Source organism: Centropristis striata, chromosome 21, assembly GCF_030273125.1.
Source record: "Centropristis striata isolate RG_2023a ecotype Rhode Island chromosome 21, C.striata_1.0, whole genome shotgun sequence".
Taxonomy (NCBI): Eukaryota; Metazoa; Chordata; class Actinopteri; order Perciformes; family Serranidae; genus Centropristis; species Centropristis striata.
The window spans coordinates 16,320,708-16,345,616 of record NC_081537.1 but is presented as its reverse complement, the minus strand read 5'-3'; the positions used below and the strand labels follow the sequence as shown (position 1 = coordinate 16,345,616).

At 36.9% G+C, this 24,909-nt stretch overlaps 2 protein-coding genes across 2 annotated transcripts; one reads left to right on the top strand and one right to left on the bottom strand.

Annotated features, from left to right (window-relative positions):
• Positions 1-462: 462 nt before the first annotated feature.
• LOC131958964 (CD63 antigen-like) lies at positions 463-3,907 on the bottom strand. Its single transcript, XM_059324044.1, has 7 exons — positions 3,780-3,907; positions 2,922-3,110; positions 2,280-2,354; positions 2,082-2,195; positions 1,263-1,400; positions 1,089-1,172; positions 463-774 (listed from the first exon to the last, which is right to left on the bottom strand). The coding sequence occupies exons 1-7, from the start codon at positions 3,834-3,836 to the stop codon at positions 703-705; spliced, it is 729 nt and encodes a 242-aa protein (XP_059180027.1). The 5' UTR covers positions 3,837-3,907; the 3' UTR covers positions 463-702.
• An 8,082-nt stretch (positions 3,908-11,989) lies between these two features.
• LOC131959782 (myosin light chain kinase, smooth muscle-like) lies at positions 11,990-24,902 on the top strand. The gene is made up of 17 exons (XM_059325001.1): positions 11,990-12,226; positions 13,995-14,141; positions 14,277-14,429; positions 15,994-16,128; positions 17,043-17,096; positions 17,466-17,596; positions 17,689-17,845; positions 18,031-18,342; positions 18,430-18,529; positions 18,954-19,157; positions 20,202-20,419; positions 21,139-21,262; positions 22,065-22,217; positions 22,496-22,625; positions 22,794-22,875; positions 23,054-23,194; positions 24,231-24,902. Exons 1-17 carry the CDS (start codon positions 12,064-12,066, stop codon positions 24,434-24,436), a joined length of 2,610 nt encoding a protein of 869 aa, XP_059180984.1. The 5' UTR covers positions 11,990-12,063; the 3' UTR covers positions 24,437-24,902.
• The last annotated feature ends 7 nt before the right edge of the window (positions 24,903-24,909 follow it).

The following is a 24,909-nucleotide window of genomic DNA, read 5'->3' as shown; positions in this document are numbered from 1 at the left end:
ACTGAAATAATTAAATCCGTGCTTGAGTCATAGACTGTACTTGAGTACCATTTGTTTTACTACTTGTAGTGCTTAATGTAGCATATTACTAAATACCCCAAGAATAATATTAATGCCCAGCTTATTTCCTCTACTTTTCCCTTTTCCTCTAAAAATATTAATAATATATATATTTATATATATTTTTACCCCTCAAGCCTGAGATTTGACTAGTTAAAAAACAGCTTGAATAAAATCAGCATGTGATGGACAGTTTTGGACAACAGTGCTAAAAAATAACTAAGTATATTTACTCAATTACTGTATATTTAACAACACTGGACTGTTCGTCTGTAGCTTAAAAATTAGGTTAAAAAAAAATGTCAAATGTCAAATAATTTGTTCAAAGTGCACATTGAACTACTCAAAACCAGAATGTATCATTACTTTATTAGAATCATTCATAGCATGAATTTTAACATGAGATCATTGTGTTTCAAATAGCATAAGCCAAAATATTTCCATGATAACTTGTTAGGATAGTCACAGCTGGCAAGCATTAAAGTAGCAACAAGGTACCTTTCAGTTATGTTCAAACATATCAGTGACTACATGTTTAATCTTCATGTCACATTTTAGAAAGAAAAGACTGGAAAAGCAAATAAAATATAGCAAAAATGTCGCTGATGTGGGAAGCCGGTTGTGCTCGGCCACAATGACGCATCAGCCCATGTTTTCATAGTTTTTTCGTTTAATGTTCAGACAGAAGCACACCCCGATTATCACTCCCATAACCTGTAACAAGAAAAAGGTTATAAGTTACTGGCAGCAAATGAACTCAAAGACAGGTCAAAAAAGGTTCTTTTCTCTCTCCGTAAATTCAAATTAATTCTGAATTTCACCACCTGGGGCGAACAGGATGAGATAAGCTTTATTATCATTCACGCCATCCTCCACATACTTTTTCAAATGTCTGCATTACCATTGCCTGCATAACATTTTTCCCAAGCAAATTGTTGGAAATGACAAATAGATAACTCATGCAGGAAAGTACATATGATTTTATCTATGCATTTATGTCAATTTTGGTTTATTGTGTATTTATTTACCTCTGCAAGTCCGAGAACAATGCAGAGCGCTCCGACCCACATCAGGTTTTTCAACAGAAAGAGCTTGATGGCTCGGAGACAACCCTGAGGAGGAGCACACAGTCACAAAACACTCCATCAGTTGTTCACAGACATGAGATGAAATGGCTGTGAACTTGAATTTTCCCAGCAGACCTTGCTGCGTGCTTTGTCCTTTTCTTGTCCACAACCCTGGCTCTTCACCACGCAGCAGGAATCTGGCACCGCATCAGGGTTCCCCCAGCCCGTGCTGCTGGCCCAGTCCTCGGGGCCGTCTGCACCACAGCACCTGAACTGTAACGTGGTTTATAACATATGAAAAGAGCACTGAGGTCGCTTCCTGTGTTTGTGAATCCGTTTATTCATTGTATACTGTAAAACCAGTCCAATGCACATATGGGCATGTGGAAAGCTTTTCTTTAAATTAATGAAATTTAAGTTCTGCTTTTAGCTGCAACAAGCAACTCTATAGGTCACCCTAGGATGCTGAAATCGTAAAGCATGAAATTAGAAGCTTTGTTCAGTATGCATCTCCAGTCGTGATTTACTCTGAGTATTATTTACTAGTACATCTATCATCATCAAATTTATTAGTCAGTCAGTCCACAAACAATTCCCCACCCACAACTTTAAGATGCCTCCTTTTAGAACTCATTAAACATTTATTCTGCCTACTCAATCCTGTACTTGTCAGAGTCCTCGCTGGACAAAACGTTGGACAAAAAAGTTAATTTTCATTTGTGTGAGGAAGTCCCGTCCCTGATACTTACAAAAGGTCAGAGGTCAAGTGTCTATGAGGTTGTGCGTGTGTGTGTGTGTGTGTGTGTGTGCTCTACAAGTGAGCCACCAGGTCCCCCCCCCTCACACACACACAAAAAAAAAAAAAAAATAAATAAATAAAATAAAATATATTTTTGTCAAATGAATACAAACTCATTCCTGACTACATAACAAATATAAATCCCTGTGTCTCACCTTTTCCTGAAGTTTGTCGATATCATGTCTCTTCTCCGGGCTGTATTCACTGATCACCTTTCGTGCTTTGCTGTCGTAGTCCAAAGCACCTTTCACACCTTTTAGGACGAGGGTCTACAGAGATAATAAAGAAAGAGCTTTACTTATAGTAATGACAAACCATCTCTTGTAAGGATTGTTAGGATTTGAATGTCTCACCCTGCTGCGGAACACGTAAAACACAGCCCCTGTGATTATCTGCAGAAGGATGATGACGATCAGGATGCAGATGAACTAAAGAAACAGAGTGAGCGGGGTTAGAGGTCAGTAATGTCCCATATGCCTTACAAAAAGACCTTACAAAAAAGGGCAATTTAATAATAATAATAATAAAAAAAATATGATAAGGAGAATGAAAATAGAGAGATAAAAAAATATATATATAATAGCAATAGTTATAATTCATTATTAATTAATTAAAAATGAAGATAATTAATAAAAATAAAAAAATTATTTATTTATTTTATTATTAATATTGATTGAATCTAAAAATGTACTATAAGAATAATAAGAATAATTTAAAATATATAAGAAGAATAGAGATTAATATATATATATATATATATATATATGTATATATATATATATATAAATAAAATAGCAATAGTTATATTTAAATATGAATTAATTAAAAATATTAATTAATTAATTAAAAAATATAATTTAATCATTTATTTATTTTATTGTTTAATATTAATTTAATCTAAAAAATATCCACAGCAAACATCCTCCAGAAAATATCCCCACAGGCATGTTTTTTAATCAAACATTTAACTCTCTATGGAGCATTATGATACTTACACAAGACACCATGTTGTAATCATTAAAGAACGACCCCAAATGGCCCAAGAGGGAGACCAGGGTGATGATGACACCCACTGTAATCAGGACTATGGCAATTTTTGACAGGCTCTGTCCTGCAAACGCTCCCATCTGTTGGTAAGTCGAGTATTGCTGCGCTCCGACACCGATGAGAGTGACCCCTGATGCCTGAAAAACAAATGTAACTACTGGACACTGTTGCAGTGCGCTTTAAATAGTGAGATGTACCAAAGGAACCAGGTTTGGCTGCTGATTTCATGTACTGCCAAGCGGCTGCAGTGTGGACCATTGTAAAGAAGGAAATATATAGGAAATATATATTTTCAGGCTTCAACTTTACATTGTTTAGTCTTTAAAATGTCAGAAAACAGTGACAAATGTCCAAAGTGTTGTTTTGTTAGTCCAAAATCCAAACAGATTCAGTTTAAAATGATATAAACAGAAGAAAAGCGTGAATTCTGCACATTTAAGAGGCTAAAAAACAGCATTTTCTGCAATTTCTTAAGCAATTAATTGATTATCAAAATAGTTTAATTATTTTTCCTGTCCATTGACAAATTGGTTAGTCAACTAATTTTTGTAGCTATAAGAATAATAGCTGGTTTTTGCAGGATAAGATGTGAGCAAATAATTAACTTTACAATTCATTCATTCAACAATATAAAATAGAAACAGTAGAAAGAGTTTATTATAAAATCTGAAAAGCATGAACAAGAAGTAGGGTGTTTTCTTTATTTCTTCTGCAACAACTAATAAAAGGTTATTTTAAAAACTCACATTTTTCAGCCTATACCAATTATCGCTGTTCCCAAGACAAAAAATTACCAAATGACTTACCAAAAAAAGCAAATTGAAGAAAACGAAGCAGCATTTGAAGCTGCAAAACGTGCACATTGTGAGAACTTGTTGCAGACAATCCAAGTAGGAACAGTAATTAAAATATAAATGAGTGCAGAGAGAAAGCAGCAGATGCTCCTCAGTCGTGAGGAAGAGAGTGTGAAGAGATACAGACTGAGCACATAGATACATTTCAGAGGTGTGTGTCTCATAGCACCTTATGGAAATGAACAGGTAACCTGATAATACACCTGGGAACATAAAGTCCCTGTTGAATTTGAATAGTGGCACCGATGAAGTGCAAAAAGTCCCATTACATGTGATTATCTCAGTATCAGGTAGTAGACTCTCTCACACCTTTTACAAATTGTAGTTTAATCTATGCCGGATGTGAAAGCTTGTCCTCTTGTTGTTCTTCTTATTTGGATCTTCTCTTTCATTCTGCAACTAATTAGTCTGGAAGAAGATGAAGAAGACAGGAAGTTTTGTAGTTTTACAAATGTAATTTTATTAGAGAAATTCTTAAAGGTAGGCTACATTATGTAATTTTTCCACAGTAAAATGTCTAAAAAAAGACACATGTTACATATTTTGCTGAGGCCAAAATGTTTCCAACAATTTTCAAATTTAGAGAAATATGTAGTTTTAATCAAGGTGGGTTTTTTTTTTAATTGTATTAATTTGTATGTTATTGGTGTCATATTGCCTTTATGCAAGTGTTGTTGCCGGCCAGATGTTGTCATAAATTAACATTTTATCCAGTTTTAAGCCACATTTACAAAATACACTTTTTAGATCTTGGTCTTTTTTAACCATATATTTAACTGGATGAAGGATTTTAGTTATCAGAAAGAGGAGCTGATTAAACGTTAGTTATGGCTGTCCACAAAGCTTTCTGCCAAACAGCCTTGGAGAAACACTAACTTTTAACATAACATGCTTTTTTTCATGGTTCTTACCAGTTTCAATCACCAGGTCTGTTTATTTTAGAGAGCAGGAGACATCTGCGGATATTTCGGCTCCCGATAAAAACCTCCTGAACGTCTGGATCTTAATTTATCAGAGAAACAAACACGTTAGTAGCTCAGCTTGCAGCCCCTCCTGTGTCCACCAAACAGTGTTTGAGAAACACAGATTTTTAACATTTATCTGCTTGATTTAGTGTTTTCACCTGTTTAAATCCCGTTTAAATTCAGCTCATGGTAAAAACCTCTGCAATGATAAACACTGAAACTGAATGTAATGACCCCTTTGCTACACAAAAAAGATGCTGCTACTATGACGAGATCCCATTGCAAGTGTTTTATACGTACAAATGAAAATGAAATGTCCACAGTTTCTGTATATCAATTAATTGAGTTTATTACAGCATCTCAAAACAAATGTATACTTCCTTCTCAAACAAAATAAAGTTCTATCTTCCAACTTATACATCACATTTCTGTGTTCAAAAAACTTTGTGCCTCTCCCGGGCATCTCACAACAATCAGCACCGGATGAGTGATGATGAGTCAATAAATGCACCGGTGCATTTATTGACTCATCACATCAGAACCCATAATGAGCGATCTTTTCCACTTGGTGGTGGGAGGTGCAAACAAACAATTATACAATTCTACAATGTCATTTAGCAAACACTTTTATCCAAAACAACGTACAAATGAGAGTAATACAACACAAGCAAGGATGAAGTCAAGAAACATAGCAAGAGTAAGTGCCGTGGGTTCAGTTTGAGTCCATTAGGACACAAGTGCTTTATAGGTCGCAAGATCAGTCAGTGAGATACTTGTCATAGTCGTCAGTGTAGATCTAGAGTGAAGGTGTTCAGTAAAGAGTCGGTCTTCGGTCTCTTCTTAAAGATTGAGAAGGACTCAGCGGAACGGATGGAGTTTGGAAGTTCGTTCCACCACCGGGGCTCTACAGAGGAGAAGAGTCTGGTTTGAGACGCAGAGGCCTTCAGCGGCGGAAGAGCCAGAAGTCTTTCACTTGAGGAGCGTAGTGGTCGGGAGGGTTTGTGAATCTGAACAAAGGAGTTTAGATAAGAAGGGGCTGTGCTCATTGCTATTTTGTAGGCAAGAGACAAGGCTTTGAATTTGATGCGGGCTGTGACCGGGAGCCAGTGCAGAGAGCTGAGGAGCAGAGTGACATGTGCTCTCCTGGGCTGGTTGAAGACCAAACATGCAGCCGCGTTCTGGATCATCTGCAGAGGCTTGGTGGTGCAGCAGGAAGACCCGCCAGTAGAGAGTTGCAGTAGTCTAAACGGGATAACACAAGGGCCTGAACCATGGGTTGTGTCGAGTGCTCAGTCGGGTCTGATTTTCCTGATGTTGTACAGTGCGAATCGACAAGATCGGGCAATTGAGGATACATGAACCTTGAAGGTCAGTTGGTCATCAATCATGACACCCAAGTTTCGTGCAGAGCTTGTGGGTACAAGTTGCATGGATCCAAGCTAAAGATTGATAGGCTGATATAAGGTCGGATGGGGTGGGATGCTCAGTCTTTAAAAGGTTGGAATTAGCCAATCGGTGATGTAGCCATGCTAAGTCTTAATGCCCATACAGCCACAAAACAGCATGAAACCTAGATAAACTCAAACGAAAATACCACAAAACCTTACTGACCTGTCTCTAACACACTACACAGTGCTTGTTCAACAAAACAAACAATCAAAAAAGTGGCTCTTACACTCAAACTCCAACTTTGGTTATTGTTTTGATTGAGAGACCACTAGTGGCAGAAGATTTCATATTGTGCCTTTAATTTTTATTCAAATATAAATCCCTATTACTGTATTTTTTTAAACTATTCTGTCATTTTCATTCTGCAAGTAAATCCCACAGAAAAATAACAGAAGAATATGAGTCTGTTTTTGTAAAGAAGTTTCTTTCCGTCACAGCTCATGAGCACTTGGAGCCGTCTCAATATTGGAACTTGTTTCAGGATTCCTTCCATCCGTTTGAGGACCGAGCTAGTCCCCCAAAGCTTCTCCAGCAACATATGGAGCAGCTGCAGGACGCCTGACCCGACTCTACTAGCTGGAAGAGGACCGAGGCCTCTGGCTGCAGCACAATGATCCTCGTTACAGTGGAGTGAGTGGCCTGGATGCCCGTGACACTGCCAGTGTCCTCTGTTCTTCACATCTCTTTCTATCCATCCATTCATGCCTTTTTCTGTGTCCATCTCTTCAGTGTTTCTCTGTTTTCTTAGAGCTGAAGCCAGAGTGCATCAGGCTGTGAGGGACCATGCTGCTTTCTAATTTCAGACTAACATCAGAAATTATGTTCTTTACTCTGTCCTCATTAACCACTGAATCGCAGCAGGCTCTTTGACTATATGTGAGGGACAGATCACGACAAAACAGACTTAATTATAGGCTGAGTCACAGGGTTTTACCTATTATTCGAAAGACACACAGGAACAAGTTTATCTAGAGGACAAGTCATTTACGTGAACACATGAGTGAGAGTTTTTATCTTTCTTCTGCTCTCTACGGACTCTCTGTCCATGGAGACTTATCTGAATGTTCTTATTTGCCTGTAAAGAAATTCATGCTGAAGAAAGAATAATTTGGATTACTGGACTTGAGTCTGCTTCAGTTCTCACCGTCTTACAAATGCAACCTTTTTTTTGTTATTTTCAAATAACAATAATACCTCTATATACATAGATTTAAAAAAAAGTAATTAAATGATAATAATAATAACAATAATATTAATGATTATGAGAAAATAAATAAGCATTAAATAAAAGACACATAACAATAATAATATTTAAAATAAATCAATAAAAATAATTAATAAAAATAGTATTTTTAAATAACAACATACCTGTATACATAGGGAGATTAAAGTAAAAATAATAAATTAAAAAATAATAATATATACAACTAATATACCACTGATGAAAAAACTAATAAATAAACTTTAAATAAAAGACATATAGGAATTGTGATTATAGGTAAAAATATAGGTAAAGAATTAATTAATTAAAATATTTTTAAACAACAAAAACACCTGAATATGTAGAGACAATAAATAACTCATTTATGAATAAGGAATAATAAATAATAATAAGAATAACAATAATGAAAAAAGTAAAATAAACATTAAATAAAGGACTCATTGTAGTAGTGATATTTAAAAATCTAATAAACAGTTTTTTATTAAACATACTATTTTTAAATAACAAAAATACCTGTTAACATAGATTACTTTTTTAATTTAATTTAATAATTTAAATAATCAATAAATAATAATACTGCTGAAAAAAACATTAAATAAAAGGCACATAACAAAAGTGATATTTTAAAGTATAAGTAAAAACGTATTAATTAAAAATAAAGCAAATAAATAAAAATACAATCAACAATAAAAAAGGGGAAAAAGAGAGTTTAATTGAGGACTTTGACCACCGATGCTGGTTGACGGATTTGCTCATTTCTGCATTGTGGGGCGTCCAACCACAGGAGGGCCCCATTCCACTTTTCTCCCTTTTCTCTTTTTTTGTTGAGCAAATGTGTTGAGCATTTGGTCCAGTTTAACGGAGTGATGGAGCATGCCATGTGTTTCTGGGAACAGGATCACACGGAGCCTGCATGTCTTTGAAGGACTTCATGGGAACAGGAAGTGAAATGATTACCATAGTTGGAGCTCTCAGTCACACAGAGAGAGAACATTGTCCCTCCCACTCTTTGCTTTTCCTGTTTTGAATTCCATAAGACTTGGTCAAAACTTTGTATGACTTCCGTCTGATAAGGATAATTGTCGAGGAAAGAGGTGGAGCTATGGGCTATTTACTTCATGATATATTAACATATGAGCGCTTTGTGCAATTATTGCATTATTCTATAGTGGAAAGGTCCAAATATGGTGAAAAGAAAAGTCACTGAAAGCTTATATAATATTAGTATCTTTTGTCCTTATATGGCTTTTTGTAAAGAATGTGGCAAAGCTTAGAGGACCTGTACTTCATGGTATGACCACATTTTTCAAGGCAGAGGTCAGTTGTTTTATATTTATGATCTGTTTGTGCATACCATCATACTCCTGCTACCTTTATTGTGTAAGTGCCGAATCTTCATTTCTGATTAATAAAACAGTTTTAGTAATATACCCATTACACAGGTAGGCTAAAAGCCGTCAAACATCTAGTTTACATAACCCTCCTGTTATGTTCTTTTCTCAGGAACAGCAATAATGTTCGTGGGTCATTTTGTGTCAGTGTCAGAAACCAAAAAATCTGTTGTTTATATTTCATTAATAACTCCATTACTAAACATTCCAATCAATATTTAGTGCAATGGTATTCTTTACCTCTCACAAATTATGGTTTTAGATTTTTAAACTATGAAATCTGTAATTTTGACCCGCAACATAACAGGAGGGTTAATAAAAGTATTAAAAGTAACAATATTCATTGTGCAAAAAAAAAAGATTTAGGATATGTTTGGATTATTACTACTGTAGAATTAGTGTTTATGTTGCATTTTAATGATGCAGATGTTTGAGGTTGGGCTAATTTTAACTACTTTATATGTTTTTGGGTTATTAAATCTACAGAAAAAACATCATATTCTATAAGATCATGATGTTTTTCCCCCTGTGAGAAACACGTTCAAATCTAAAAAGTTTATATGGTATCAGATCAACAGCCCTGTTTACAGCTTTGTGACGATGCATTTTTTCCAGCTGATCAAAGACGGTTTTTAAATAGTTTATTTAGCTTAAGAAGTAGAAGAATTTTGTCAACACTTCCTCATTTGTTTTATCACAAACATTCAAATTCCTTTACTTGTTTGTTTTCCACTGGACAGGGTGGGGATCTAAACTATCATCTGAAAATGATCTAAAGCGGTCAGATAAACGTAGACAGTAAAGTAAAGAAGTAAAGAAGTATAGAAGTATAGAAGTATAGAAGTAGAAATATAAAGTTACATAAAATAAAAATACTTTGCGCTAAAATGTACTGCTAGTTGCTTTCCATCACTGCAACCTTTAAACATGTTTTTTCCCCTGCTCTCTGCCTTACATCAGTCTTATTTATTTCTCGGACGACATCTGTATAAACTGTGCAAGTGTGAGCAACATTTGTGACTTTTCTTGGTACTGGAGAGCTCAGAAGAAGAAGAAGTGGATACAGTGAGTGAGTCTGTCCATCGGTAAACAGTTAAGCCTTGGTCCATGTCTGGTCCATCTATCAACATGCTTTCAGCGCCGGGGGACATGTTTGTAGTCTTAAATAAATTACGTGACTTCCACCATATGTTACTAATTACACATACCAGTGCATGGAACAGTTTCCTTACATTCTTGCTCTGACCACTGTTGAGTGAAATGTGTCCATTTAAAACCACAACACAGCAGCTCATATGTTCGAGGGAGCTTTTAGGAATAATTTTATGCAACCAATGTTATTGTTATTGCTGTGTTGTAAATGTGTTGCATAAGAATTGCTAAACTGTATTAGCAATTATTTGTGGTTTATTCCAAAGTCATACATCAACTGTACAGTCTTAAATCAATATGTGGTCTAGCTTTATTTTATTTTTTTCTTGATTGTTGGCAGTAAAGAACAGAATTTTTTGATTTTTGTTGATTTTCAATAAACAGAATACAAAAAAATTTGTAAATTTATTTTAATTTTTATTGATATTTAATACTTGATTTCTGTGTCTCCTCCTGTAGGCTGCTGTGGTTTTTTTAATGGAATAAATTCTAAAAATAATATTAAAATAAAATAAAAATGATATAACATATAGAAATAAATACAAAATATTTTAAAATATATTAACATTTGCATAAAAATGATGTTGTGTATCTACACTGTAAAACCCAACTTGTTGTTTCAACTTAAATATTTGAGTGTCCATGCTGCGAAAGAATTGACAAAGACAATGAAGTTAACTTTGCACAAATCTTTGATGTCCTGAAAAGGAAAAATTAGTTATGATAACAAACAAGCAACATTGGGATTTACAGTGTAGGCTTATAAAAATGTTGTAAATTGTAATAATTAAGATTTAATAAAACATTTAATTATTAAAATAAAAATAAGAAAATAAATATGTATATAAACAGATTTAAAAATGTGTAAATGTGAATTCTGCACATTTACTAACAAATAAATATACAATATAACACATTATTTGTGACTGAAGTATAAGATGAATCATAAATATCAAAAGTTTGAATGCACTTTATTTATCCCATTAAGTGAAATTATTTCACAAGTAAAAAACAATAAATAAGCAACAATATGCAAAATGCTCATAAAAGACAACATCCATTATTCCCATGATGTAAATACAAATAAAATCCAGGTGAATGAGGCTTCTGCAAAACCATCCACCTTCAGTGGAACTGCTTCTCAGAATAGTAACAAAGAAAAAACCCTCCAAAGACCTATCAACTGTGTTGGCTTGCTTTGAATATGGATGAGAGAAAACCAGTCTGTAGTTGAGGCAACAAAAGGTAAATGAGAGCACACCTTTGGGACACACCCAGCCAGCAGACGTACCTATTCCCATATCAAAAGAAATAAAGGGAGTCTCATTTACAAGCACGGCTTACTGTTCGTGGTCACGTGGTCCCACTTCTCCTCTTTCATTCAAACAAACTCAACCCCTGGAAATCCTCTGCTTTAGAGAGTCTCTTGAGTGATCCCTCTCCATGTTGTCTGTCACAGCCGAGTAAATGAAAGCTGCCCTACAGGCTCTTCCTGATTCCTGCGGTGGCTCTGGCAGCGTTGATCAACCTACAGCGACTAGTGTCGAGTGTTTCCAGGGGAATCAGTGTTTACGGGGGGTAAAATGTGAAAAAGGAGCTGACAGTGGGACTCTGTGATTATGTTCTCTGAGGAAGAGCAGTTTTTATGAAGAGAATTACCAGGTAAAACATGCCTTTTCATCTTCTTTGGTGTTTCTTTTTATCACTGTCCACCTGAGTTCCCCTTTGTTTTTCACTTTTTGCCTCTCCCACACACATTTCCTCCTCTCCCCTGCTTGTGTGTGTCACTCCTTGTGTTGTCAGTGCAGGGGGGACAGCGGGGGCTGGACATGTGTGTTTTTAGTTGGCCTTCCGATAAAAAGGGCTGTTTCCTGTGTACTGTGGGGCTGAGAGTGGGTCGTGATTTCAGAGGCAGCCTGAACACAGGCTCCTCCTGTTAGCATCTCTGAGGATGTGTGAATAGAGACTGTTCAACACATCTGCTTCACACACAACACTGAGAACAAGTCACCACATGAAGAGGAGGCCTGACTGAAACTCTGCTTGTCATTTAAGGGATGGATAAAGATGGCGGGAAGCCAAAGACCTATGTGTCTACTTTCCGGTTGGCCCTCAAGCCTCAAGCCAAAACTCTCTGTGTGGAGAAGCAGAAAGAGAAAGGACTGGATACCACTGACAGGGTGCTAGTACGAAACAATCTGGGAGTCTCTTCTGCAACAGGTAAAGACTAGAAGAACAGGAGAAAAGTTGTTTTTTTAATGTGTCAGTGTTTGTTACTAATGAACTGGGCTTATTGTTTATGTTGCAACATGTTGAATATTGCATTTACCACAGTCACAGCCCATCCAGAGCCTCAGCCCCCTGCAGCCTCTGCAGGCGCTTCAGCTTTTAATTTGAACTCCTTTAACTTGAATCCTTGGGGTCACTCCTACGTTACCAAGGGCCTATTGTAGTCTAGCTTTGTGTTGACTTTTGAGCATGTCTTTAAAATTCTAATTGCAAAAAACAAACAAAAAAACCTGAAAGACGACAAACATTTCAAATTAAGTTTTGACTGTCCAGTCTTACATATGGTAGAAAACCAATGTTTAAGTTGAAGTCTAAGTAGCATCAATGTAGTCTGATTGTGAATACAAATCAGAACGCATTGTGGATTTTAATTCACAGCCAGATATTACTTTGACATCAATAAACACTTTGGTTGTACCATCAAATAGACTGAGCAGTTTTTGCTTTTGTCTTCTCTTTTACCCTTTGCCCTATCCTCGAAGAGCACCTGCTTTTTTCACTCTTACTTTACCAACATCTACTACATTTGACTCAGTGCACTCCTCGTTTTTTCGTCACCAAAAGTTTAATTTAAAAATAGATTTTTGCTACTGAGGAGGAATAAATAGTTGTGTCGATAGTGTCAAAATGTCGATAAAACTTAATTGAAAATGTGCTTAAAAGTTTTTATTACTTTTTATAATTTATTATAATTTATTATGTTATTGTTTCTCTCTACTTCTTCTGCTTTTTAATGAGGGATTAGCCAACAGAAAAACATCGCTCTGCCATCTTCTGACGAAAATATGCATGTGCAGCTTGTTTACTCACTCTTAACTAGTTAATGAAACGTCCCTAACTCACATTTACATAATGCGACATTTCAAAATTGTTTTAAGCTGTAGGTGCAGGATTTCAACATATTGACCAATGGAAATAGAAACTGAACATTTGACAATTGGTAAAAGCATTGTTAAGAACATAAAATCCTTAATGTGTCTTATAAAGAGGATATTGAGCTGGTGAATAAAGGACCCTGGAAAATAGATATACTCCTGAATCCTCACATGAGGAATTTTGCAAAGGCAGATGAGGAAAACAAGGAGTGCTGGAATCTGTTAGATTGCGTTTGCATAACATGGTGAGCTCCCCTGGGGTTTATTTGCTACTTCTCTTAATATTAGTCAGGCTGCAGCTCTCGATAGAACAGGATTATGATTAAATGTGCTGTTACAGTTGTCAGAAATGTCCTCAGGCTCTCAGTTTATAGGATTGACATGCAACCTGCCCCACCCCCCACTCTTCTACCCCAAATGTACACACACACATTGAACACTACAATGCAGGTGTGAACACACATGTGGTGTGAAAACCTTGTAAACACCATGACCAACGCTTGTACTTACAACTGAAACATACTCCAGTATAAACTGCAACAGGTTAACTGAAACTTAATGTTGCTCTGCCTGGAGGCAAAACGCATGAAATGCCACACTCCTACATTTTTAATATTTTCATTTTTGACTACATTTGCATGCACAGCACAGTGCATTTAAAGTTCAACTATAATTTGATCAGTTAGATCATGTCTGGGGTGGAAAAGCCCCTAACTCTCCACTGAAACAATAGCTAATGATAGGTCGGTGGGACAGGAAACACTCTTTGCAGTTTCTGAAAATGAAACCCCCCCATTGTCTTGAACTTCTCCCCTCTGCTCCAGACTCCAGACTGTCACCCGTCCAGAAACTTGAAAAACCTCAGTTCAAAGAGCCACTCAGGGACTGTACAGTCTGTGAAGGAAGTGATGCTACTTTTCAAGGTGTTATCACAGGAAGTCGGCCTCTGAGCATTTCCTGGCTGCACAATGGTAAGTGTCTGATTACAGTACCTTTAAAATGTCCACCTCCTCTCCATCATGAGCCAGGCCCGATATCCTGTATTTAGAAAGACATTATTAATCATCCTTTGCAGTAAAAACATTGTTTGTTATGCTTTCATTTAGGTCAGAGGGTGAAATCAAGTAATACTTCCTTCCAAAATGGCGTTGCCAGGCTGACTCTGGCTCAGTGTTCACTTAGAGATGCTGGGACGTACACCTGCACAGCTGAGAATGCTGCTGGGAAACAGTCAAGTAGTGCTGTGTTACACGTCAAAGGTAAAGCAGGGTAGGGGGGAAGTGTTGAGTTAGAATTCCTCACTTTGTGTTGATTTTGGCTCTCCCAGTGGACAAAAGCAGTAGTGTAGCATCATCTCTTGTCATAAGGATTTTGATCTGGCTAGTGCAGGGGTCGGCAATCTTTATGGGCAAAAGAACCACTGTTGACCGGAAAAATGGCAGAATGGAGCCGCAAACCTTGTTTCTAGCCTTACAATGACAAGGACTAAACTAGCCTACCAGCTTAACTAATAGGTCATAATGAGCATTTATCAATATGATTTTTTCAGAAAGCAATGAGCACCAAAGTGCAAAAAAAGAGGCTTGAAACTGAAGAAATGTCTCAGGAGATTTGGAATCAAACGCTAGCCTAGCTAGGGAAACTTAAAACATATGCTTAAAGTTGGGGACCATACTGTAGACTTTCCTAAGCTATGATTCGCATTTAAGTTGACCAAAAAGGTTAAAAAAATGTTTCAATGCTGTATATAAGCTGCACATTTTCTTACAATCGAATAATTTAAATTGCTTTGGGTTTACACCAATGTTAAATAAAAAATAAAAGGAAAACAACCGTCCTGCAACCAAAACTGACTTAAGTGAAAGTACAAAAGCATTAGCATCATGTACTTAAAGTATCAAAGTAAAAGGACTCGTTTGTACTCAGATGGTTACATATATTCTGATTATATTATTGGATTATTTGTATTGATCTATGAAAGCAGCGTTTCAATTTTCTCAATATAGGGCTCATTCTAACTACTTAATATACTGTTATGAGGTTAAATGTATCATGTTTTTATGTTAAATCTCGACCTAAAAAGTAACTGAAGCTGTCAGCTAAATAAAGTGGAGAAAAAAGTGTAATATTTGCCTTAAAATGTAGTGGAGTAGAAGTATAAAGTTACAGAAAATGTAAATACTCAAGTAAATTACAAGCACCTCAAGTTTTTACTGAAGTACAGTATATGAGTAAATGTACTTAGTTACATTCCACCACTGAGTGTGTGCATTTGATTAGGAAAGTCAGTAAAAAGAGACAAATTATTTTAAGTACTATTTTCCGTTTTTAAATACAGCTGTTTGCAAGATGCATGTGGGATGTATCTATTTGTGGCTATGTAAGATTCAAAATTGTTATAGGCTGATGGTGAAACAAGCCTTTTTTCTTTGCCATAAATTCATATACTGAAGTAAAGCCACATCTCACAATGTATATCAGAAACAAAATAAACATATTAGATACCTGTTGAGGGGGGAAAGGGCAAATTCAGGATCAATTTTGACGCTTTTTAAACCCCTCCAGACTCAAGTTTTGCTCCACCATTGTCTTCTTATTTTTCCGACCCCAGCCATAACCATAAATATGTCAGAAAAAAAAGAAGAAAAAAGAAAAATTTGCTCCTGCTTTCTTTTGATTACCCAACATACTAACTCAACTCTTGTTGACTGTCTTGTTTGCTCAGAGACTGTTTCATAATCACAATTCCTTGGAGCTGCTTTTAATGTATTATATTGACTCATCTGTGTACAGTTAACATGTTTCCACTCTGCAATGACACAGCGACAAAAGAAATTCCCAGAACAAGCAACCATGAGCTGCACAGTGACGTCACACTCAAGGTTACGCCACAAGAAAAGACTCAGTTGCCCCCGGCTTCCAAAGAAAAAAGCCAACAAAGTAAAGAAGAAGACAAAGGTACTTTTGTTCAGCTCCCTAAAAAATATTTGTGATGTTACACACCCATAAAATCCTCTTCCCTTCTTCTTTTCTTTTATATATCAATACTTCTGTAGAAATAATGAAAATTAGTTATAAATATGATCATAATGGACAAAGCAGCAGCAACAAAATATCCATAGTGACAAAAAAAAAAATCGTGAATGGCAATGAATGCTTTTTAGTTACATGGTTCATTAAGATTTAAGAGTCAAATTCAATAACTTTTTTTTCAGCACTTTCAAGGAAGCTTAACCAAAAAATGTCTCAACTCTCTCAGCCTTTATTATCACTTGTACATTTTAATATGAATGCAATTGTGAAAAATGAAGTCCACAGTATTTCTTTATACTTACAGCAATTGATGTATGTTGCTACTTTGTCTAGTTTTACCAGTTTTAGCAGCTTCATATTAACTTTGTTTGTATGTTTTGTCAGCAGGAGGCAGATCAACAAATCTGACAACAGGATAATTTTATTTAATAGATTAACAGTTTTTGGTTTAGTGATTGTGTTGATAAAACACCAGAATATGATGAAAATCAAGAATTTTAAAGGAAATTATTTTAATTCAAGTTTATTCCTAACCATGAAAACATAAAAGTTAAAATTAAGCATATTCCACACTTTTGAGACTTTGGATGATCCCTGTAGCTAATAAAAATGTACCAATTGTGTCTTTGAACTTCACTCACATGCTGTAATCTGCCCACACAAACATTTGTGGCTCCTGAAAATAATGCCTTCCTTTTCATGCTAAATCACAAGGCATTAACTATCTGTTGATTGCAGTGCCACTTCAACCAAACATGACTTCTCACTCGTGATTGGTTGGATACAATTTAAAACCTGCCTTTAGTAGCACACACCTGTAAGTCCACCTTCTTATTTAGTCTCCACAGGTAACAAAGATACCAACCTTCAAACAAAAGTCTCCACAAGAAAAGGTGAGTTTGGCTTTGCTTATGCTGCAGGCCTTGATGCTCAATTAGGATTTTTTTTTTGCTCATATCAGATTTTTTTGTTTGGCTGTTCACATTATGTGGCCTATATAAAACTCCAGTGTGAGTCGGATGAAATGCGACATTACTGTTCAGACTGAGGTCGCTTTAAAAAACATGAGATATATATCCAAATTAGGACCACATATGAAAGCTGCCTGGATCTGATTTAAAAAAAAAAAAAAAAATCTGATTTGTGCTGTTCAGACTGTCATTAAATATCAGTCACATATGAGCAAAAAGGACACAACAACGACTGAAGATAAAGCTTAAGTTTGTTGTACTTTATTCATATGAAACTCTGATTCATCTCAGGGCCTGCATTGGAGTTTGTAGACCCACCAGAGCAGGTGGACGTTCAAGTAGGAGAGCAGGCCCGGCTCCACTGTGAGTTCAGGAGCAGCTCTGTCCCTGTGGCCTGCTGCTGGGTCTGCAACAAAGACAAGGTGATAATAACAGAGTCCCAGTAATTGTTAATATTGTTACTTTACATTATACCTCTGAAGGCTTATGCACTTCCACTTTGCTTCCTCTCCAGGTGGTGGTAGGAGGGCCAAGAATGTCTATCCAGAGCAGTGAGACTCACAGCAGCGTGGAGATCTCTCAGGCCTGTCCAGAAGACACGGGCTCGTACACGGTGGTAGTACGAAACAGAAAAGGCTCTGCACAACATACTGTCTCCCTCAGTGTCATAGGTGAGACTCACTTTGGTTTGCAACTAATTATTTAGAGTTTTCCTGTGACTTTAGCTGATGCAACACTGGTTGTTTGTTGTCCCTTTCATGCATGCACACATATAAAAGGAGCTCCAAAAGGCACCAAATTATGTTACCTATAAGTGACTGAAATACATGTCTTTTGCTACTGACTTTCTCCTCAGACCGACCCGACCCACCAGCATCACAGCCTGTTATTTCCCAGCTGTCCACAGAGTCCCTGGTCCTGTCCTGGACAGGCCCCAGCTACGACGGAGGCTCAGCAGTGCTGGGCTACAAAGTGGAGTTCAGTAAAGAGGAGCAGGACAAGGCTGAGAGCTGGACTGAACTGACAAGCCGCTGTAAAAGCACATCCTACCACGTCCGCTCGGGCCTGGAGCCTCTGGGGCGCTACCTCTTCCGTGTCAGAGCCTACAACTCGGCAGGGGTCAGCGAACCGAGCCAGGAGTCTGAGTGTGTCAAGATGGCGACTACAAGTAAGTTGGATTGGTAAAAATGTTTGAGATGAGGATTTACCAGTCGGGAAGGATGTGCTTAATTGTCACCTGTGTTTTTTGGGTTAGAAGAAGACAAGAAGGAAGAGACTGAGTTGTACGTCACAGTGACCATTGACACTAAACACAAGGCCAAGGACCACTACAAAGTGCTTGAGAAGCTGGGAGTGTAAGCATGCATTTGTCTTAAAAATGTATTTTTATACGTATTTCAAACTTTTCAGATGAATGAGATTAGTTGTCAAGTAAAGTTGTAACGCCTTTTATACAGTCATGGATAAAGTGGTGAGACTACCCATTGTTTGCTTCAACTTCTTGTTCATTTTAATGCCTGGTACAACGAAAGGTACATTTGGACAAATATAATAACAACAAAAATAGCTCATAACTTTAATTTAAGAGCTGATATCTAGCCATTTTCAATGGTTTCTTGATTATGATTTTGGTTATTATTACGAAAACTATGGAAAATGGCTAGATATCAGCTCTTAAATTAAACTCTTATGAACTATTTTTGTTATCATTACATTTGTCCAAACAAATGGTCTAATATTTTTTTCCATGACTGTATGTTTTTGATTAAAACATTACAGCGGGAAGTTTGGACAGGTGTACCGGATGTCCCATAATGAAACGGGTCAGGTGGTTGCGGGAAAGTTCTACCGAGGCCGAACGTCCAAAGAGAGGGCGGCAGCTCGCAAAGAGATCGAAATCATGAACAGGCTTCACCACCCGAAACTGGTCCAGTGTCTGGCTGCCTATGAAACCCGCTCCGAGATGGTCATGGTCATGGACTAGTAAGTAATTGTGGAATGGAAAAATTACTTTGATCTAGTAAAATCCTTGTGTGTCTGATTCTACTGGCAACAAAAGATCAAGCTGCCCTCATCTAATGGCAAAGCAGGGAGTGTAGGGACGCCCTGGTGTCACATCAGTTGCATTGTTACTGATGTTATTAGGTGACACAAGTGGTTTCTGTAGTGTTTAAGTGTAGTATTAGATGAATATTCAGGGTTTTTATTAACAGTGATACAAAAAAGGATCTCAATTGAACCTTTTCAAAACATAAAATTACTACATAAAATTACAGAAGAAGATATGGGTGAAAAACATAAAATATGATATCATGGATATACATATTTTGTGTTAACTATATTTGTAAATTTAAGATGCTAAAATAACTGGATCAGCGTCTGGATCAAACATTTACAGCTGATAAATAATGTTCCTACAGGTGCTGGAAATCCTTGAATACTTGAATTCTAATTAGTTGTATTCAAGTTTTAAAAATGGCTTTGATTTTGAATAAAGTGCCTAAATCTACTTAAAAATAAGGTTATATAGGACATAGCTGCAACAAATGGTTGACTAATGAATAATATGTGACTATTTTTATAATCCATTAATCAATAAAAGAAGTTTTGCGTGCAATAATTTTAGACAATGCTATGTTCAGCCTCTCAAATATGGAGATTTCATGCTTTGTTCTGTTTTTATATCATATTAAACTAAATATCTTTGGGTTTTGGACTGACTAAAGATATTTAAAGACCTCCCCTTGGACTTTGAGCAACAGGGATTTACTTCTTGTCACTATTTTCTGACATTTTTAGACCAAACTATTAAATAAATAACAATAATCCTATAAATTGACTAAATATACTCCATGTTCTATACATAAATGTCTAATTTACCACCCGAGTAAGGTGCTGGAAAACCTTGAAATGTACTTAAATTTAACTGTTAGTTTACTATTGGTTACAATTTTTTTTTAAATACTACCAGAGCTTCAGTAGACGGACCTGAAACATGGACCTGAATGGTGTTATTTGTCTGCCCAGTATTGCAGGTGGTGAGCTCTTTGAACGCATCGTGGATGACAACTTTGAGCACACGGAGCTCACCAGTGCCCGCTACATGCAGCAGATCCTGGAGGGCATGCAGTACGTCCACAAGCAGAACATCATCCACCTGGACCTCAAACCAGAGAACATCGTCTGTGTGGATACAACCGGTACACGGATCAAGATCATCGACTTTGGCTTGGCCAGTGAACTGGGTGAGTCTCATAGTGATGTCACTGGGATGTCATGTCCTTATATGGTTAATATGAACCAGAATTTACTAAATGAAAAGAAAGGAGGGTAGTTCTCTTAAATGCAGCATATTTTCTTTTTAAAAATAACCATTGCACTTTTGCACGAGAGGCTGAATAAATCACTGTGTGTATTCTTCTAAATGACATATCCGGTGCATATTTCAGTAAAAGTTACAATGCAGGGAAATCCAAGGGTCTTTTATAAAGAGGCAATGTGCAGCCTTGTGCACCAAGCATGGAAAATAAAATGCTTCCTGTTAATGTTTCCCATAAATACATTAACATGTATCCTTGGCTGCATAAAACTTTGCATCAAGTCTAGTAAATATTTAAGGATTTGGCGACCTTTCAATATGACCATTTTTTAACTGGACAGCTACAGCAAGGTGACACAGGATCACTCATTTTAATAAATGCAAAATGTATTCAAAGATGACATCAAGGAGTGTCCTTTTTAAATTCCTAGACATCTGCAGTGCCCATTATATCATAACAAATCCTTGAATAGACAATAAATGCAGTAAAGCCAATTCAAGCAGTAAATTTGGTGACGCTCCAGACGCTGCACTCCAGACAGGGTGGTCTATTTAGAGATAGCCGTCTGTAAATAGGTTAATACAAACAGGCCAAACATTCTTGAATTTCTGAGTGTTTCTGTCTCTCGTCCTGTCCTTTTTTAGAGGAGGGTAAACCTCTCATGGTGATGCATGGTACGCCGGAATTTGTGGCCCCTGAGGTGATCAGCTACGAGCCTGTGGGCCTGGAGACGGACATGTGGAGCATCGGAGTCATCTGCTTCATCTTGTGAGTCTAACAAAGCCTGCAGTGGTTAAAACTACAGGCACAATTACCTACACTGAAAGAAAAGAGGAAATGGTGGACACTTTGTGGAAGTGAAACCTGTATTCCTAGAGGGCACATAGAAATAGATTTATGTTAATGTATATACAATGGAACTAAGAGCACTTCTCCCAATTCCAATACAATAGAAACAAAACAACTTCCTTGACAACACAGTTTCTAAAATAAGTTTAAAATTATATCACTAGAATATATGCAGTTGTTGCACTAGTGTGTATGTATTTTTTTACTATAATATGTTAAATTGTTGCACCAGAATAAATGAGATTATTGCATTAGAATAAGTGTAACTATTGCATAACATCCAGTAGGTTTGCCTTCAAATGACATATCATATAATATTCTTTGTGTGAGAGTGGAAAAAAAAAAACTTTCTATGTGATTATTCTTCATTTGTCCCTTTACGATTAAACAATTAAAAGTGAATATAAAACATTACCAACTTGAATTATATCAATGATGCAAGATTAATTGTGTACAAGAAAGAAAATCCCACATTTTTCTACAAATCCATATTTGGCGCCATCTTCTGGTGATGTAGTATTACTACAGCCCCAACAACTTAACATTTGTATTACAAGCGTGCATAGTTTCAACCAAACTGGCAGTAATTTAAGGGAAATATAAACTCAAGAAAATGATTTTACCTTCAGGTCGATGTTATTAAGACTCTTGTTAATGTGTGCAAAAAGCTTGCATGAGACTGTCAATGTTTTATATATTATTAAATTGTTTTGTGTCCTAGGCTCAGTGGGGAATCACCATTCCAGGGAAACAGCGATGCTGAGACTTTGGCTCTCGTGACTGCTGCCAGCTTTGAGTTTGACCAGGAGAGTTTTGAGGACATCTCTGATCAAGCTAAAGACTTCATCAGCTCGATGCTGAAGAAAGACCGAAGGTTGGCCTGCTTTTCCTTTCTGTTCTTCTCTTTTAATGGTTATCGTTGATGGTATATAATATCTGTGCTCTAGACTGCCTAGATTCAATTCATCACAGTAAGAACAGTAATGAGGAAGATTTTCCTTGTGACATTTCAAACTGTTTGCATGGCACCAAACCATTAGGCAAGCTCTGAATATGAATCAGAGAGAGCCAGGATTTTATTTATGCAGCAGATAATCTACAGCTGCTTCATATTTGCTTTTGCTTCTCCCTCTCTATCCACCTGCACTCTAGATGCAGGCTGTCATGTACCGAGGCCCTCGTCCACCCCTGGATGGCCTCTTTTACCCCTCTGAACCGCAGACCCACCAAGTCCCTCAATAAGGGGAAGATGAAGCGCTATCTGGCCAGGCGCAAGTGGAAGGTAACACACCAGAGAAATGACTACAATGCCGTCAGCTCAGCTTTGAACTGATGAGCAATTTCCTTATCAGTGCTTCTCTATGATGACCTTTCAATCCATTGTTCTGTATAGACCTTAAGCCTTGGTATGAGTTTATCATCCAGTGCTATTTGTCCTTTAAACTTCTAGAAAACTGGCAAGGCTGTTTTGGCCCTACAGCGGATGGCTAATCTCTCTAACAGGCCAGACTCTCCTGGCAGCTCCTCAGAGGGTAAGGCCGATAAAAAGACACACACACACACATACCCACACAATTCCCTCCTATGTCCTAGAGCTTCATACATATGGCAGATGACTCACAGTTTCCGATTGTCACTTCAAGTTTACCCTTTTGTGATCTGCAAAGCCTTGTTTCCGTTTTATTCATCATCATCCTGCCTCTCATCCAGAGCCAGGCTGGAGCCAAGAGGCAGAAGAGGCCATCCAGTCGCTGGATAAGCAGCTTCAGAGTGAACCTCGCTTCCAGCGGGCCCTGAAGGACGCCACCCTTCCCAAAGGAGCAACAGCTCAGCTAACATGCCTCGTCAATGGTAGAGTGACAGAACTGTGTTGCACTTCATTAAATAATGCCCCGCTGCATTCTATAAGGGAAGCGAAAAAGACACTGTCAGTCGTGATCTTATGAAGTGGCTTAACTTAAAGCTGCCATGATTACCCCCAAGCTGTTTCAGGGTGTCTTTTGCTGTTGTTTATATATATATATATATATATATATATATATATATATATATATATATATATATATATATATAAATAAAACATTGACAGTCTCTGTTTTTACATTTTAAACACACTGGCCCTGTATTTCTTTGCAATATATAAGTCCTACACCTCTATGGAATCAGCACAATCATGACTAGAAGTGGGAATGACTAAAAAAATGTATTTATTTGCAGTAAAACACACTTCTTATAATACAAATCATTTAAAAATTGAAAAATCCCAAATTGAAAGAAAAATAAAATAAAATAAATAAATAAATATATATATATAATTGTCACGAATATTGGAAAAACTCCACATGCTATACATATTGAACTATTTACATTCTTACAAATGCAACCTCTCCTGTCCTCTCCTCTCACCTCTGTGTAAACAGCCTGTAGTTCTATCTGATTTTTTTTTTTTGAATATTTGTCACGTGACCATTCAGCTCAGCAAAATCAATCATGAATTCACAATGTCACTATGAGCACAAAATTTAATGTTTAACAGGATCGAGTTATTCCAAACCATTTTTTTTGCGACCTTTTAAATGAGACCTACAGAAATATCACAATTTTAAGCTTAGTTTTGGTTACTTTTTCTAACAGAAACTTATAACCTCAAGGATGATTTAAAAAGTTAAAATTTCGACAGCATTTTTACATTTTCTTTCTATGAAGAATGGTGATTTTTTTTTTTTTTTAGCGATCTTTCAAAAAATCCAAATTAATCAAATTAATACTTGTTTTTAAAAGAGGTTTGTCGTATGGATGAAGCAACAGATATTTATCATCTGAATACCCCCCCCGAGTTCCCATCATCTTCTTGATTCTGCAGTGATGTCTTATTGTCTCATCCCAGGTTACCCGCAGCCGGAGGTGAAGTGGCTCCATGACGAGAAGCCGCTGTGTGAATCAGGCAGAGTGAGCATGGAGCAGGATGAAGACGGGCTCTGCTCTCTGCTGTTGGCTGATTTGGAGGCTTCGGACTCTGGGGTTTACGTGTGCAGGGCCGGCAACAAGCTGGGGGAGGCCATGTGCTCTGCCAAACTGAGAGTGGAGATGTGACTGTGGAGGGAACCAGTGGAGGCAACAAAGGAAGGAGATTTTTCAGAAGATTGATGTGAATGGTTTGATTAAAGCCTGGACTTCCACATGGCACACCAGTACATGAATGGACAGTTGTTCACTGCCACACAAAAGGCTGTTTTCACATAATTTCAAGGCAGAAAGGGTTGTTGTGGTCTTCTAACATCAAGGGGATTCATAAAGGGGTTTGGACACATACACTGAGCCTTTTTATTTCACAAATTACTAGTGCACTTATGGAGTCTGTAATATGTAGTTAGCATGTTTGGTTGTCAATGCACATGGTTTTGTTGCACTGAAGTAAAGTAATATCAAGTGGCTGAGCTCTGCACCGTTAAATTGTACATTTTGCACATTTAGATAATCATTAAATGTTTTTACATCATTACTATTAAAGGCTGAACTTGAAAGTGATTAATAGTGATTAATTGAATCAATAACAATAAACATGT